The following is a 16953-nucleotide window of genomic DNA, read 5'->3' as shown; positions in this document are numbered from 1 at the left end:
GTGAAAAGTTTGTTTCGTCTTTTGGTACAAAACTTTCTGTCAGCTTGTCATCTGGAATTGGTTCCAACAAACCTTTCTCGAAAAGAATGTTAACAGCTCTGACAATGTTGCACTTGCCTTTTCCGAACAATGGGTTTGTAAGACTTTCGTTCAACATGAAGTGGTTGTGGACAATTACAATCTTCAACCATGGTAAGTCTTTGTCAACAACATAGTCGTCATGTGAAGAACCTTTCTCAGTCGGAATGTTGACTCGGATATTGACATTTGCCAACGGTGCAATTTTTGCCAATTGACCTCTGAGAATGTACCTTGTCTTCACACATGACTCAAGATACTTCATTTCTCTTCTGAAACAAGACCAGAGTTCCTGAGACATGTAAGAATGCAAGGTTCATTGACAATTGTTTCAATTGAATTGTAAATTCCATACCTGTTAAGTCAATGTCAGACTTATTTATGAACGGGAAGTACCAGCATGTTGTCTGACTGCTTGAGGGTTAGGTTGGTACCATTCGAACTTCACGCTTGCAATTCCTTCAATTGCATTCAAAATGTCTGAGTCGGAGTCAACCATTTGTTCTCTCTTTGTAGTCTTGAAAGCGTCAAGAAGTTGTGCGGCTGTTTGTTCATTGCCATGCGCATAGTAAATGTGACCATCAAATCTGTTACGGTTGTCTGAGATTGTATCCTTTCTTATTTCCGTCTTGTATGGCAGCAAGTACTCCCATGAAGCCTTCTTTGTTCTTTCCTTCGTCAAAGTTTACTGTAAAGGTTCGACCAGATGTAATTTGACTTCTAACTTCACGATACTTTTCATATGCATATCTTGTTCTTTCCATGGGAGCATGTGCGTCTTCACCTTTTCCTTTTTTCCTTCTCAAAGGATGCAATTGTTCGTCATGTTTCCAGTAGAATCTGGCAAAGCCGTCGTGTCCTTCAACTTGAGGTTCACTAACATCGAAAGGCATGTTCATAAGACGTTCTTCTTCTAACCTCTCTAGTCTGTTTGGATAATTTGCGCCGTGCTGTTTCCAAGTCCATTTCATAGCGAAACCAGCCAGAATTTGTCATAGACTTTTATGGGTCTTCCCTTCCTATATTTAAAATTCTTCGAAACTCTCCAACCATATCTTTGCAACTCTGCTTTTATTCTAGCAGATTTTCTATCCATTCTATATGGGGGCATTTTTATAAAAAAAAAAATATTTTTTTCTTTACTTAACATAACCGCCTGCTGCCATAAGTCTTTGACGCCAACCCATACCAGCTAATGAAGGTTGACTTGGTTTAGTTTGGAAACTAAACTTTGGTTTTGGTTTATCTTCAGTTTTTGGTTTTTCTTCTTCTATCGGTTTTTCGTCACTTTTCGGTTCCTCTGACTTTACCTCACTGCAGGAACAGTTGTGTCGTCAACATCTTCATAAATATCATATGCCATCTGTTTTTGTTTTCCTTTCAACTTTTTGTGTTTGTTGTAAAGTTTAGAATATTTCGACTCTAAGTCAATGAGATGTTCTATAATGAACTGTTGGTCAGTGAAGTAAACTTTTCCATCTGTTGTCTCGAAAGCTCCTTCAGACTTCAATATTTTATTTGTGAGAGTCTGTTTCTTTTTTGAGATACTAGCCGTTCCATTTCTATGAAAAGTGACTTTGTAGTTAGGGTTTGTATTTCCAGACCTGGCACTTTCTATTATTGAATTTTTTTCTTCATCTGTAAGTTCTTTGACAGGTTTTGACAATGGTTCTGAACTTTTTGTTTGTGGTGTCAAATCTACCGTTTCAACTTCTTCGGTCATTTCATCTCAGTAAAAAATTTTAGTTTGGTTTGTTTTCAACTGGTTGTTGTTGTTTTTTAAGTCGGTCTAAAACTTCCTGAGGTATAGGAAGAACTTGACAAACACGTTGTGTAACTGCTGGAAGCCGACAAATCCATCTTGAGCCCATTTGTCTCAATGCTGTATTGTTCATTTCATCTCAGTAAAAAAATTTACATTCCCCACGTTTGAGGCGGTTGCGGTTGGTTGTTGTTTACCCACTGTTGTGCATGGTTATATCCTCTGTTAAAGAATCTTTCACCTTGGTCCATATAGTGCCCTGCTTGGTTATAGTAGTCATTTGCTTTGTTATAGTAGTTTCCTGCTTGTCTTCCTACATTGTCCATCCATCCTTGAACTTTTCCTCTTGTTTCAGGATTTGGAATAAGATTTGCTGCATCTCGTGCTACTCCCAACCTTTCTGTACAGTTTGTATAATAGGTTGTGCTTTCTCTTTAAGTATACCTAATGTACTCAAAATCTTCCTTCCAACTCCAAATGCACCTCTGGCTATTGTTCCCACTGCGGGCAAAAATCTGGATGAAACTCCTGCTAATGCGCCAAATAAACCCATTTCTTATAGGGTTAAAAAATGACGAATCCAAACAAGGACCCCTATGTTTCTAAAGCGACAAAGAAAGCACTCATGATAAAAATCTTTAGTTCAACACCAAATGCTTGGTTTATGGATATCTTGGAAAACATTCCGAGGTATAGAGAAGATGGACCACCATACTGGCTAATATTTGTTGGTCAAAACACAAGATACTGTGAAGCCATACCATTAGTCCAAAAATATTTTAGATGTGAAAACTGCTTTGAACAATATTCGTTGACAAATACCATCCAACAAAACTGACATCTGACTGTGAAAGTTCTTTCAAATCAGACGATATTAAAAACTATCTGCGTTCAAAAAATGTAAACCAATATTTCATTGTCGACCAAAAAACCATTCTGCTCTTGGTGTCATGACAGTTGTATAAAAATCTTAAGAGACTTAAACCAACCACAAGGTGGTGAGGTTAGCAATGAAATGTTCATATGACGACAAATATAGACATTTCTCCATGGCCAAAGATGAGACAAGTTTTAAATATTTACAATAAGCCGTAAACAAAAAGGTTTGCGGAAACCACTTCCCCGAAGAAATGAAAAACAACCCTGACTTAGAGAAAGACTATATTTTAATAAGTCAAAAGAAGAAAAAGAATGCCAGGCTTCAAACTTAAGAAAGGTGACAAAGTAAAAATAGAAATACCTAAACGCGACCCATATGAAAATACTATTGACTATGACAACAATGGGAACCGACAGGTACTCATCGTGTTCGTAAAAATAGAAGAAAGTATACAAGAGAATATTATGAAGTTTTAGGCAAACATGGCAAAATGTACAGACTGCAAGCAGAAGATAAAACTACTATTGTCAGACCTCGTTTCAACTTGTAAAGTTCAAGGTGGTATACTTTCAAAGACAGTTCCTAACAAATATAAGACAACTCCTGACGAATATGCTAAAGAAGTTGAAAATGACGACTAAGCAATTCTATACCATGCGTAAACTGTCATGTAAGGTGGCATGTAGTTTACTGTTCTTTTTCCCGTTGTTTGCGTATACCCTGAACCCGCAATGTGTATGGTTTCCTTCCTCCTCTGAGTGTACCCAGTAACAATTATAGCAAACTTAACGTGTCTTTAACATCATATCCTTTACCTTTTGTCATTCCTGACCAATCCCAATATCTATGCTTTATGCCAACCTGCTTGAGATGTACTTAAAATCTATGTAGTGACTGTGCGCAGGTAAAGTTTGCACCTGAAATCGTTTTACTTCCACCTGTTTTCCTTTGAAGAGTTTGCACAATACAAAAACCTGTCGACTATTTGTTCCCATGCACCAACACCAAACGTTACTTGAGGACCTCTTGCTTCCATAGATGTATAAATAGAACCTACTGGGTTCATTAAATCAAACATATGAGATATTATAGGATTGTCTCTTTTGAACTTAAAATATAGTGCAACTATTTCAGGTTTCTTCTGGTTTGTGTTAGAATATTTTTTATAATATAATCTTATGTTTTCAGGGTAGGTAAAGTCTTGACTATAATATTTATTTCTGTCATCTTCATAATAGTATACTATTCTCGTTTTTTCTATTGCATTATATCTTTTATATCTATAAAAATCTAAATATAATGTTAGCTTTTGTTCATCTACATGTGGTGTTCTAACGTCATCTCCATAGTCATAATAGTATGGTGCTGGAGCTGGGTCAGGCAATGTCATATCTGTCATTTCATAAACTCTTAAATATTTTTTTGTTCGTCTCCATAGAAGTTTAAGTAGCAGTTGTTGTCTAATGGAACTTTAACTTGTGTACCATCACTCTTTTTATAGCTTACATACATTTCATTGTTATTTTTCGGAATGAGTTTATACCGTGTACCATTTTCTAAGGACTGTACAAACTCCATCTAAAATATTTGTTTTCTTCATAGACAGAAAAGTCACCAACCATAGTTTCAATATTTTTTGTTCCAACTAAACTTTGGTATATTTCATTGACATATGTTTTATCTGCTTTCTTTTCAAGGCTAACGTTTAAGTCTGTTATTTCAGAAGATGTATGTGTATGTCCAACGTCACTTTTCCTGTTTAAGGTTTCTTGTAAGTTTGTAATATTTGCAATGGTATGTGTATGTCCAACGTCACTTTTCCTGTTTAAGGTTTCTTGTAAGTTTGTAATATTTGCAATGGTATGTGTATGAGTCTTTTTAGAATATTCTTTGTCAGCTCTTGTCACTTCACTTGACATTTTATTGTCAACATATGTTTTATCTGCTAGTTCAGGATGAGTATGTTCTTTCGTTGCATATGTTGCATCTGCTCTGTCATGTTCTTCTTGAACTTTTTCAATGACATACTCTTTGTCAGCTTTGTTGTCAACATCTGCTTTCAAAAGAAGTTCTTTTATAGGCTTCTCGTTTAAAGTTCCTTTTGTTGGATTTATACAGACAGTATGGTTCTTACTGTCTTGAAATAGAAACTCGTCTGTCATTGGGTTTATTGTCAGTTTTAAGTTTCCTTCTTTCAATGACTCAGATATCTTAGAATAGTTTGAAAAGTTTGTTGTGTTCTTATTTAGAGCTTGCAAAATGAGTTGTCGGTTGTGTTTTATTTCTCTCATAGACGCTGTTTCTTTCGACATTTTTATTCTAGATAAAATATGCTTTCAATAGAAAAAGAAAATTCAAGAGTTGCTACAACTAAACCATTAGATGAACTTTTTACGAATGTCGGTCAAAAGTTTGAGACAGAGACCGTAAAGCATGAAGGCTATCGTTTTGACTACCCGTTAAGATGGTTAAGAGACCCATCCGTCACAAAAGCTGTTGGCTTTCGTAGAATGAAGTTCATTTCAGAAGCCATACATGGTTTCCCATTTACGGTCGCTTTTGAAATTCGATACTATAACAAAGAGAAACGTACGTATGAGAAATTTGAACAGGGAAAACTTTTACAAGTGAATTTGCTTGTAAACTTAGAAACAACTCTTCAAGCTTTTCAAGAAAAAATAAACGATATCTATCTCGAATATGCAAAACAGTACAACATTGACGAAGGAGAGTACCATCTCGATATTATATATGACAGGAAAAATGCAACTGTTAAAATCAATAGAATAGAAGACCTTGGAGAAGACGTTTATATTTCTACAAAATATAACAACTTGGCATGGTATAGATTTTTGAGGATGTTAAATCAGCCTGCAGAATATCCAGTACACCCGAACTTTTATGAAGTCGAAAACCCTAATGGAACATATGAAAATGTTTTCGACTCAGATGCTATTATAGTTCATGCTTCATTTTCTGGTGCACAAAACTCTTTTTTATGCTTGGCAAATGACTTTTACGAAAAACCTACAAAGCTATACGAACCACCAAGTGGAAGTATTTCAGACTTTCAAGTATGGTTTACTACAGATGGAAGAAAGAGAATAATTCCATTATACCACGCGTTTTACTTAGAACTTAGTTTCATATACAACTACTATCGAACGGTAAAAATATAATTTTTTAATACGGTTGAGGTGTTGGATTTGGTTGCCAACTAGACTGTGGTGCAGGTTCAGGCTGTTGTATAACAGGAGCTTGCTCTTCTGGTTCAGGGTCTTTAGGTATAATACCAACGAACTGACCTACTCTTTTGCCAATATTTTTGACTCCGTTCCAAATTCCTCTTCCGACGGTTTTTATTCCATTCCATATACCTCTTCCAACATTTCGAAAGAAGTTTCCTATTCTTCCAAAGAAACCCATTTTACTATATGTAAAAATCTAATGTCCACCTAGTCTCTTACGTTTCCTTCTGAGTTCCATAGCATTCTTTAACTGGAGCTCATACATTCTATTTCTCCTCTGGTAGAAAACATACTCTGGGTCAACTCCTGTGTTCGCGTCATCTGCATAGAGTTGTTTATATCCCACTTCGGGGTTTGTATAAAACTCTTTCCATCTCATATTTGCATACCATGGTGGCAAACCTAACGCAGCGTCATTTGACATGGCAGTTTGCATTTGTACATCTGTTGGCACTTGACCATAGTTTGCCATTGCAGTTTGTATTCTAACTTCATCTGAAATATTCTCTGGGTTTGGTTGTCCAGGTTGCTGTGCATTCGCTAAGTTCTGTGCGTCCATTTAATATTAGATAAAAATATCTCTTACGAGTACATATGCTGAACATTTGCAGGCATTGGTTCATCTTCATATTCTCTGTACTTTTCTGCCACGTCAAATAAGTAAATGACACAATGGAAAAAACCTAAAACAAGTAGTCCAATTTCAAACCACATTTACTTACTAGTAAAATTTCTTTGTTATGACACTTTCTCCAGTTTATAGGACCTCTCTCATATTCTATCTTATCGTATCTAAACTCATAGTCATGTATGTCCTCTAACCATCTCATGACACTTTCCAAACCACTTTTATCGGATGTAAAGTAAAAGCATGGATGGTTATGTAAAACGTCTAAAGTTTCTAAAGAGTCTCTCAAAGTCCAGTCTACTTGGTATTGAAAATCCCATGTGTTATAGAACGGCGGGTCCACTATAAAGAAAACATTTTCCTTGTCTTTATATTTTTCATACAACTCTGTCCAATGACATCTCACAAACTCTATACCCTCAATATATTTTTCTATGTTCTCTTTGAAAACATTTGTATAGTTAAGATATAAAACTTTTGACATAAGTGTTTCAATGTCATGAACTCTTATAGCACCACTATATAATAGTCTAGCAGATATACTATCCCAGTCAATATACTCTGCCTTTTTCAAAACCTCTCTGACAGTATTTTTCTTATCTAATGGTATACGTTCCATCTTACCTATAGGTATCTTTTCTTTTAACTCTTTCAATATTTTGTTTGTGTCTGGTATATGTTTGAGACGGTTCATATAGTTGTCGAAGTCATTGCATATAATCTTTGAGTCAGGAAATATTGTATGGCACAAATGAGATATATAGAAACTTCCACCGAACAAGTCTACAAATGTTAGACCATTCGGTAGTTTCTTAAGTTCTCTCAATAGAATATCTTTACATCTACTCTTATTTCCAAAGAAGGGTAACGGTGGTTTTGTAAAATTCATTTTATATATATAATAAAAATGTTTTTTCCTGAAAAGTGACAGAAAAGTGACGGGGGGCTAGAGGGCACGAAGTGCCTGGAAGCCCCACCTTTTTTTTTTTTTTTTTTTTTTTTTTTTTTTTACATTAGTACTCGTGGGTCGATATATCATGGGAGATACAAAATTATTTGAATTTTCTTTTATTTTTTTAAAAAATATTAAAAAAAGTAAATAAATAACTAACAACACAGCATCACTTTTCGTAAAATGCTTTAATCCTAGTCCTTTTTCCCCTTAATTTTTCAATCTCTCCCAGGTTGAAATTTATTCCGGGAATTTTTAAAGATGCTTGGTCAACATAAAATTTTATTAAATCTTCCACAGGAGTCATAAACTCTGAACATTTGAAGCGAGCATGAACTGCATCATTCAAATTTTTAAGAAGATTTTTGTTCGAAAAGTGATTCAATACGGCGATTACATGAATACAAGGTAGTCCGTATAATTCGATGTGCTTACATGTGCATGAATATTGTGAATCTGACATAATTTTTACGCAATATGTATAGCGACCAAAAGTTGCATAATATAATTCTTGAATTGGATCATATAATACCGAGCTAAACATATCTGAATGTTTCAAAGTTTCATTTAGATTTTTGATAATATTATCTGATTTAAAATCACCTGTTAAAACATTTTTAACAAGATTGAATTCATGTTCAATGAAACGGATAATTAGTTCGGCGGGCTCATATGTATCCCATTTATCTTTAATTTCGGCATTAAGGGATTCAATAAGAGATGTTGTGAGTATGCCAGCGGTGTAGTCAGCGAATCCTTCAAATGGGTTAATACTATCTAAGTACTTAAAGAGATCCTGATTATTTTCGCGGTTTGGATATTCCTCTTGTAAACGAGTTTCTAACTTTTTAATCAAGTCAATTCGTTTTTGAGGATGGTCTGCGTAAGCGACTTCAACAATTTCGGAATAGACATTGATGTATTCCCTTTTTGTTGCAAAATGACGTAAGCAAAATTTATGATCGCAAGAAAAGCCTGATTCTCTAACAGCAGCTATAATTGCCGGACCTTGATCGGAATAAATATTCTTGAATCTGCTTGGTGGAATAAAAGATTTCAATTTAGTGAGCATATCCTTAATTGTTATCGTATTTTCACTAACAGACCATGCAAATGCAATAGGGATAAGTCTATTATTTGGTGCAGGTGTACCAATAATGAGTAAGTTTCCTTTTTTAATACAAAATAAAAACGTTCCATCAATTTGAATTATTCCGCAAAAAGCTTGTGTTTGCATGTAAAAATGAGTTATTGGAGGAATTACAATAAATGAATAAATTTGAAAGTCTTTTGAATTTTCAGGTAATTCATCACCTTTCTTAAATGTATGCAATTCAATTTCATTGTTAACTTCTTTAACTAAAATCATTTCGCAGAATCCTTGTTCGATTTTGTTTATGATTGAAAAAATTGTTGAGAAATAATTGTAAGATTGAATTCTATCCCCTTTTGTGGTTCCTTTAAGTTTATTTACTATATTATGGAACATCGTATAAGTTGCATTGGGAATATTCAATTCTTTTGCAAAAATTTCTTTGCATTGAGGAACATTATCAGAATTTGCTAATTCATAGACTTTTTTTCCTGCTTGCAACTTAAGAATTTTTGGTATATTGTTACTCGGCTTGCATTGCTTTGCTCTATGCTCGTGTTTAATTACTGGAATGAAGAAAAGTTGACCATTTTCATGAGTCTTTACAAGCTCCATGCAAAATTGGCAGTTAGGACAACGAAACTTTTTTCCTTGCTCAAAATTTAATGGATAAAAAGAATTATATGAATCTTTTGCAATAAATATAGCAGCTTCTGTAGGATCTGTAAATTTTAATTTGCTATATCTTTCCTTGAGAATTGGAATTGGGGATTTTCAGGTATTTCCATTCTATATTTCAATTTTTTACGGGAATTCAATTCATTTTGAATTAAATCCAGCATATCAGCTCCATCTCCTTTTTCTTCATCAACAATAGCTTGGATGGATACTGATATAGTTTGATTCTCTTCCACTATTGTCGGTTCGCTTTCCGACATGAGATAAAATTGAAGGTTTAACGTACTTTTGATACTCTGAGTTAAAAAAAGATTTTCTTAACATAATTTGATTTATTGGTCCTTAAAAAATTCTGATTCAAAATTGAATTGAATCGAACGAGTTTTCCTTTTGAGTCATTTCAAATATTCATGAGAAAGAAAAAAATTCTAGCAATTTCAAATATTTTTGATTTGATTGAATTCAAAAGTGTCACAAATATTCAATGAGAAAGAGAAAAGAGATCGAATATGTTGTTTCTGAGCGAATAGTCAAGCAATATTTCGTTAAGTACAAAGATCAGCATCCGGAAAAAAATAAATGGGTATATCAAAATGAGATTCCGCAAGAAATATTTGAAAAATATCTAGAAACGAAGAAAACAGAAAATATTGATGAAATGTTACGCTGTACTCGAATTGTTCATGTTGTTGATCAAGATAAAAAAGAATTTTATCTTGAATTTTCAAAAAAAAATCAAATTCATCACATATTAAACAAGAATCTAGATGAAGAACATCAAAAGGCTTATATAGATTATCTTGAAAGTTTACTCAAACTTGAAATAAAAAATAAAAATTAAATTAAATTAACCCTCGTTAGGATATCGTTGCAAATAAAGATCTGTTTTCAGAAAGATCCTGATTTTCTGATAAATATTCTGTTGTAACTTCTACAAGGTTTAAGATATGAAAAACATTTTTGAATATTTCATCGCTATCAAATCTGCGGAAACATCTGGAATATAATTTCAAATATTTGTGAAGATTTGAATTCTCAATTGCATAATTAATTAAAAATTCATGTGAATTTAAAAAATCGGTAGATGAAATTTGCATGGGTATAAGAGGAAGTACACAATAATACCCCTGAACTACATACTCTGTAAATGAATAGTGAGGAGAAAGACTTCGCAGAATTTCAAGTGTTTTTATGAATTCTAAAGCCATCTCAGATGTTATATCGACTGCTTTATAAAATAAAACTATAAATTTGAGAAGATAAACAAAATCTTCGTTATTTATAATTGAATTCACGTCATTAAAAAAGTTGAAATAATTTGATATTAGTATATCCGAACATGGAAGAGCAGTTGCATATCCTGGGTAATATTTTAATAATTTTGTAAAGAAATTTGCAATTGCATAAGTTGAATATTGATTTTCGTACTCAATAATACTAGAAAAAATTTCTTTCTTGAGTAAAACTGCGTTTTGGAAGAATTCAACGTCAAGAATATTGTTTTTAATCAAAGCAATAAATGTATCGATGATATAGAGAGAATTGTCACTGCTGCTTATGAAACGTAATATCTCATCATATTGATCGGAAAATGTTGATAAATAAAGGTATTGTATGTTATCTAAAGCTTTAAAATGAATTAATTTTAATGAAAAAATGAAAAAAATCTGGTTAATATAATGCGATAAATATTCGAATAAATTTTCCAGTAGTATCAAATCTATTTGAAAGATATTCGAAGAAGTGATATTTTGAATTGTGAATTTTAATATTGTTTCATTTTGTGTAGATTGCTCGATAATGAAATGTATCAAAAGATTCATTGAATATGAGTCAATGGAAAAGCTTAAATCCTTAGGGATATCCAAAATAAATCTTAATAAAGAAGATTCGTCTTGAAAATTAGCTTCCGAAAGTTCTATTTCAGTCGGAGCTGGAAGATTCCGATCATTTATGCATCTCGAAACGACAGAAAATTTGTATTGTTTATATTTCATTATTCGAAATGATAAACTTCAAAATCTAAAATTTATTTAACAATAGGATGTTTAACACTAATTTTTTAAGGACTTCGACTTTAGCATCACATAAATATGTTATTTTCTATATTAAAACGTAATTTTGGTGGTCTTAGAATAGAAAAATATGCAATATTCGTGGAGATAATGAGGGTTCTTAAACATGTTCTTAAAAATAAATAAAATAATACAAATCTTTATTCAATCTTTTGATATTGTTGGTCCTCTCTTTGTGAAAATACTTAACTTCAAAGAGTATTATGTTTTACCTAGTGAGGACCTTAAGTTTGCAAAAACATAATAAAAGTAAAATAAAAAAGATCTGATTTATCACAAAACTTTGAGTATTATAGGATTTAATATATTTTCTTAGTAGATTATATGATTTAGTTTCTTAAAATCTAAAGTATTTCTTGAGGAAAATATAAATTGAAATTCAAAAAGTAAAAAAAATGTAAACGAATCAAATTTTAAATGGACCAAATGTTGATTTTTCATTCGTTTTCTCATTATCGAAAAAAATTTGGAAAGCTAAGAAGTCAATAACAAGTTATATAATACAACAAAACCACATCGGATATGTTTTCATCAAATAGTCTCCTAGATTTGTTATGAAATTAAAATATCATGATATTTTAAGGGCTTTTGATTTCAATATTAGAATTATTCAGTTATATCGTGCTAATATCAATTGCTTTATACAATTAATCGTTTACAAGCTGCAAAAATCGAACAATAATTTGACTTTGTAAAAAAAGTGCGTCATTTTTATTCGTTATACTTACAAAATGTAAATATTACGAGAAACATTTACATTTGTAAATGTAACAAGTAAAGTTGTATCGCATAATTTGACTTTGTAAAAAAAGTGCGTCATTTTTATTCGTTATACTTACAAAATGTAAACATTACGAGAAACATTTACATTTGTAAATGTAACAAGTAAATACATCAGATTTAAATTGTAAATGTAGTTTATCTCTCTCATCTCCTTTTTAAAGGGTATTACATACATACGAACGCATGGGTCACTCAATAATTAGCGTGATAATAATTGAGGATAGACTGTAATCGTAATTTTATTTTTGGACTTATATTTCGACATTTTGAAGTCGCTTGAAAGTCTTGCAAATGATTAAATTTGGAAATTTTGACCTAAGTCTGCATTATTTTGATGACTTAAACAATTCTATAAATCTGTTTTCCTAAAAATTTAAAAAGATATAATTTCAATTTCCCTAAATTTATGTAATTCATATATCACCAAAATATTTGGACTGCATTTCGTTTGTCTGCACCTAATTAAAGTCTAAATACCAATTAATTTTGGAGTTGCATTGCTTTTAATGTAAAAATGCACGTTTAGAAAAAGACGATAACGATTAAATTACAAAATCGATAACGACGACGATTAAATTACAAAATCGATAACCTCTCAAATTTAATTCTTCAAAACATTATATTTCATTCAAAAAAGGAGAAAATAACATCAATTCTTGCTTGCATTACTTTGCTTCAATGAGCAACTTCGTTATTTGGTGATCCCATTGAATAAAAAAGATATTCGATTTGAAATTATATCGAAAAGCCCAAATAAGTCAAGATCAAATGAAAAACTTTTACTAAAATCATTAGTTAGAACATTATTATGCACTCGAGCTATAAAACTATTTTTTGCAAATAAATTTATGATTTCTCTTTTCCTTACTACTGCATCCTCAGCGCCAGAGACATGTCTTACTATAGAATCGAATGAAAGGCATTATTTGAACCCAGTCAGTGGTTCGGTATTCATTAGAAACGGTAATTTTCAAAAATTAACATCAGATATCGGAGGAGCTTTAAATATAGTAGGAAACGTACAAATCATTATCGAAAATAGTCGTTATTCCTCATGCCGTGCAGACTCAAATTCGAATGGCCAAGCCGGAGCAATTTATATTAACACAAGGAAATTCGCAGTACTACGAGAAGTCTGTTGTTTGAACTGTACCGCTCGAAGTAGCTGCAATTGCTTATATTTATCAACAAATGTTAACGAAAAAAAGGTTCATTTTACAATCTTAATAACTTTTTCGGAACATATTATCCAACACCAGATGTATCGTATGTAGTTTACACGAATTTCGGTGATCAATACTTCGAAGGCTGTAATTTTTCACAAAATAATGTTTATTGCGGAATTGGACCAGCAATTAGATCTGCATCATCATTAAAGATATTAACAAATACGATATATAATTCTACATCAATGTTTAAAGGTTTAGAAATAAATATTCATAAACCTCTTCAAATCAACAGAATTATGTTTATTTCAAACGAAATTACGACATATGATGCACTCTTAAGTGTTGATCATTCTACTGTAGAAATATTTGAGTCAACTTTCTTTGATAATCACGTTTATTTCTCAATTTCTAACTCTAACGGAAATGTTGCAGTTTATAATTGTTACTGTGACATTCTTGATGTTTCTGGCGCAGTTTCTTTCTCAACTTCTCCTATTTACACTGAAAATTATGTTATTCAATATCAAGAAGCACAATCTTGTTTCTTCCAAGCAAACAAACGTCTTTCAATAAAATTTGGTGATTACGAACAAGGAAAATCATGTTTCGATCAATTCAGCCGCTATCCTTCGCCAACACAATAATTTGAAACAAAATAATTTGAAAAAAAATCTATTTTTACTCGCTTGACAAAAAAAGTTGATAAAAAGGTGATCTTTTTAATAAATCATCATTTGAGAGGAAAATTGATTACTTTTTGACACAAAAACCTCACAATGTCAAAAACTTTGAAAAAGGTGTCAGAAAGTATTCAAATGTATATATTTCTGACAAACAGAGTCTCAGAAAGTACTCAAACAGTGATTTTTAATTTCCATACGCTTTTTATCGATCTTACACATTCTTTATATATTTTGTTGAATAAATGTAACTCTTGTTTCTAAATGAATGTCTCGAAAGTACTCTCTATATGGTTGGGGTATGTTTCAAACTTAGAAAGCCTAAACTAAGATATAGATAATAATTAAAATGATAGAAAATCAAGTTAATGAAGTTATGAGTAAAACCATGTATTATTGTTTATGATGTATTGCAAATTTTTGTATGAGTGTTCGTTAAGCAGACATAAACCATGAAAATCAATTTAAGTCTTTCAATTACACTCTCGATAGTTTCATACCCAATGTCAGAAGCGAGACGATTATTTTGCATTCAATTTGTGCATAAAGTAGTCAAAAATGAGTATTCTTTTTGAACCCAATGAAAAACTTTTTTTACTAAAATAAACAAAAGAGAATTAATGAAATGAAACGGATAGAGAATTCTGTTCTTTCTTACTCCTTCACACAGATATGGTGAGAATTATGTTCTTTCTTACCTCGCAAAGTCACTTTTTTGCTATAAGAGATATATAATGTCATATTCTACTAGCTGTTTTCATAACATTAGTTAAATGCATGATATCCAGCTCAATAAGTTCAGATATTAAAAAAAATATTAATTTAATTAATAACTTAGCAAGAAAGAAAGTAATTAAAAATAAAAGGTAAAATGATGATTCTTTATAAACTCTCTTTATTGTTAAAATGAAAAATGAAAAAAAGAAAATGTAGTTAAGTAGTAGGATAGGACGGGTTGTGTGACTTTTTTTGTTACATCTATATATAGACGATGCATTAAAATATATTTATTTATAAATCATTAAAAAATTAACATTAATTTTAAAATAATTTATTTTTTTATCTTTTATAAAAGAAGCTATATATAGATGATGTCAGATATTCCACGATTAATTAAACATTGTTTAAATCCTGAATGGGTTAAACTTCAATTTAAAAATGAAGATTGTGAATTATTAAATGAATATGAAAGCCAAAATAAGCTAATGAGGTATAAATATAATGATAAAGAATATTTAATTTCATGGAATCAATGGAGTCATAATCAAAGACCTCATAAACGAGAAGAAGAAATTGAAAATAATGAAATGGAAATCATTGATGACATTAAAGAGGATGGAATTCCTAAATTTTGTAGAAAAACCTTTAGAACTAAGTTAGGAGCATATAAACGTAGAGTATTAAATCCTGAATATCTTAAACATCAATTTAAAAAGGAAGACTGTGAATTATTAAACGCTAATGAATATGAAAATGCTAAATCAAAACTGAGATATAAATATATTGGAAGTGATGAAAGATGCAAAGATAAAGATAAAGTTTATACAGTTTCATATAATAACTGGCACACGTTAGGGATAAGAAAACATTTAGGAGATTATGGTAAAAGTTCCGAATTCTTCAAATCTAGTATGTATGAGAGAGTAAAAGAAATCAGATATAATTATTTTCATGAATAAAAAATAAACTTTAAAAATTCATGTCTTACATTTATGAAAATTTATTTTTAATTCGTAAGAAATGAGCGTCAAAACTAACAACGTGAAAACATTAGGATTCACAAACGAGGAAATAAAGGATATATTATTTAAGAAACTAATGATTATTTGAATTTATGAAATCAATTATTTGATTCATTCTTTCTTCAATCTCTTCTATTCTTTTTGTTAAATCATCTATTTTCATTAATGAGGTGATTCTTGATTGAGGAATAGATTTCAAACTAACCACCCCCTTTATTTTTGAAATTTTGAATCCATAAACTTTAAACATTTTATTCAATTTACATGTTGTCAATTCTTCAAATAATTTTTATTATTAGCATAATAGTCATTAAATTCTTCAACAGATGAAAAAAATTTTATTTCAGTTATTGGTTTAACAACGTTTATTTTTTGTTGAACATTTTCACTTTCATTTATTTCTTCCTCCTCTGTTTCATTTATTTTTAAAATCGGTTTCATTTATCATTAAATAAAAATTAGAATATAAGTGATGAAATATATTTTTTAATTAATATTAAATCATAAATGGCGGCAGGATTCTTTAAAAAATTATGGGATGGAATTAAGAAAGCTGCAGGTTGGGTTCATAAAAAGATTATTAAACCCATTGCAAACTTTTTGGCACCAGTAGCGAAAACGGCAGGAACTATCATAGGTGGAGTATTAGGTACTAAAGCAGGTAATCCAGCGATGGGAGCACAAGCAGGTAACGCAATTGGTGGAATAGCTGAAGGAATACTTAATAAAATAGGGGGTAGATAGTGGAAAAATAAATTATTTTAAAATTATTTTTATCTTAGTATCGGTTGAAGTCTTTGATAAACTTTTTCTCCTTTATTTAAAACTTCTCTTATTGGGGCAGCTTTTGGCGTTATTGATTCAGCAACGTCACTAATTGCTTCTTTATTCTTAAATATCCAATTTGCTCCCTTCTTCAATGTTTCCCAAACTTTACTCGCTCCTCTTTTTACTTTATTCCACAGTTTCTTAAAGAATCCTGCAGCCATAGTTGATTATTTCATTAAAATTAAAAATTCATTTTCATCTTTTAATTTTGATTTTTTATTTATTAATAAATGACGACTAACTATTTGGTGCCAAACACTAAACCGATTAATGGAAATGTGTTTCATTCATTCGAAAAGATAAATGAAATATTCGCAAAGAATGATGGTAGAAGATATTATAGAGAACTTGAAAGTT

At 31.2% G+C, this 16953-nt stretch overlaps 8 protein-coding genes and 2 pseudogenes across 10 annotated transcripts, besides 3 other annotated features; 4 read left to right on the top strand and 6 right to left on the bottom strand.

The window, feature by feature from the left end:
• Window positions 1–4600: part of a mobile genetic element that runs on past the window's edge.
• TVAGG3_0834710 lies at window positions 90–1189 on the bottom strand (annotated as a pseudogene). Its single transcript has one exon. A coding segment is annotated over exon 1 (1100 nt).
• TVAGG3_0834700 lies at window positions 1218–1801 on the bottom strand (annotated as a pseudogene). The gene has a single exon. A coding segment is annotated over exon 1 (584 nt).
• Window positions 4601–5050: 450 nt separating the features above from the next.
• Window positions 5051–5862, top strand: TVAGG3_0834680 (uncharacterized protein; the record flags this gene model as incomplete). The annotated part of the gene is made up of 1 exon (XM_051248610.1): window positions 5051–5862. A coding segment is annotated over one exon (812 nt), but the record flags the coding sequence as incomplete, so codon positions are not given.
• A 41-nt stretch (window positions 5863–5903) lies between these two features.
• On the bottom strand, window positions 5904–6146 carry TVAGG3_0834670 (serine threonine-protein phosphatase family; the record flags this gene model as incomplete). Its single annotated transcript, XM_051248609.1, has 1 exon — window positions 5904–6146. One exon carries the CDS (start codon window positions 6144–6146, stop codon window positions 5904–5906), a length of 243 nt encoding a protein of 80 aa, XP_051084084.1.
• An 18-nt stretch (window positions 6147–6164) lies between these two features.
• On the bottom strand, window positions 6165–6440 carry TVAGG3_0834660 (uncharacterized protein; the record flags this gene model as incomplete). The annotated part of the gene is made up of 1 exon (XM_051248608.1): window positions 6165–6440. The coding sequence occupies one exon, from the start codon at window positions 6438–6440 to the stop codon at window positions 6165–6167; it is 276 nt and encodes a 91-aa protein (XP_051084083.1).
• A 211-nt stretch (window positions 6441–6651) lies between these two features.
• TVAGG3_0834650 (phage tail repeat-like family) lies at window positions 6652–7485 on the bottom strand (the record flags this gene model as incomplete). Its single annotated transcript, XM_051248607.1, has 1 exon — window positions 6652–7485. One exon carries the CDS (start codon window positions 7483–7485, stop codon window positions 6652–6654), a length of 834 nt encoding a protein of 277 aa, XP_051084082.1.
• Window positions 7486–7643: 158 nt separating this feature from the next.
• Window positions 7644–9769: a mobile genetic element.
• Window positions 9770–12562: 2793 nt separating this feature from the next.
• Window positions 12563–12769: a mobile genetic element.
• A 256-nt stretch (window positions 12770–13025) lies between these two features.
• Window positions 13026–13451, top strand: TVAGG3_0834620 (uncharacterized protein; the record flags this gene model as incomplete). Its single annotated transcript, XM_051248606.1, has 1 exon — window positions 13026–13451. One exon carries the CDS (start codon window positions 13026–13028, stop codon window positions 13449–13451), a length of 426 nt encoding a protein of 141 aa, XP_051084081.1.
• A 191-nt stretch (window positions 13452–13642) lies between these two features.
• On the top strand, window positions 13643–13990 carry TVAGG3_0834610 (uncharacterized protein; the record flags this gene model as incomplete). The annotated part of the gene is made up of 1 exon (XM_051248605.1): window positions 13643–13990. One exon carries the CDS (start codon window positions 13643–13645, stop codon window positions 13988–13990), a length of 348 nt encoding a protein of 115 aa, XP_051084080.1.
• A 1127-nt stretch (window positions 13991–15117) lies between these two features.
• Window positions 15118–15705, top strand: TVAGG3_0834600 (uncharacterized protein; the record flags this gene model as incomplete). The annotated part of the gene is made up of 1 exon (XM_001299396.1): window positions 15118–15705. One exon carries the CDS (start codon window positions 15118–15120, stop codon window positions 15703–15705), a length of 588 nt encoding a protein of 195 aa, XP_001299397.1.
• An 836-nt stretch (window positions 15706–16541) lies between these two features.
• TVAGG3_0834590 (uncharacterized protein) lies at window positions 16542–16757 on the bottom strand (the record flags this gene model as incomplete). The annotated part of the gene is made up of 1 exon (XM_001299395.1): window positions 16542–16757. One exon carries the CDS (start codon window positions 16755–16757, stop codon window positions 16542–16544), a length of 216 nt encoding a protein of 71 aa, XP_001299396.1.
• Between the last annotated feature and the right edge of the window lie 196 nt (window positions 16758–16953).

Source organism: Trichomonas vaginalis, chromosome VI, assembly GCF_026262505.1.
Source record: "Trichomonas vaginalis G3 chromosome VI, whole genome shotgun sequence".
Classification (NCBI taxonomy): domain Eukaryota; phylum Parabasalia; order Trichomonadida; family Trichomonadidae; genus Trichomonas; species Trichomonas vaginalis.
Note: the sequence above shows the minus strand (reverse complement) of the source record. Positions and strands in the feature narration are given on the sequence as shown.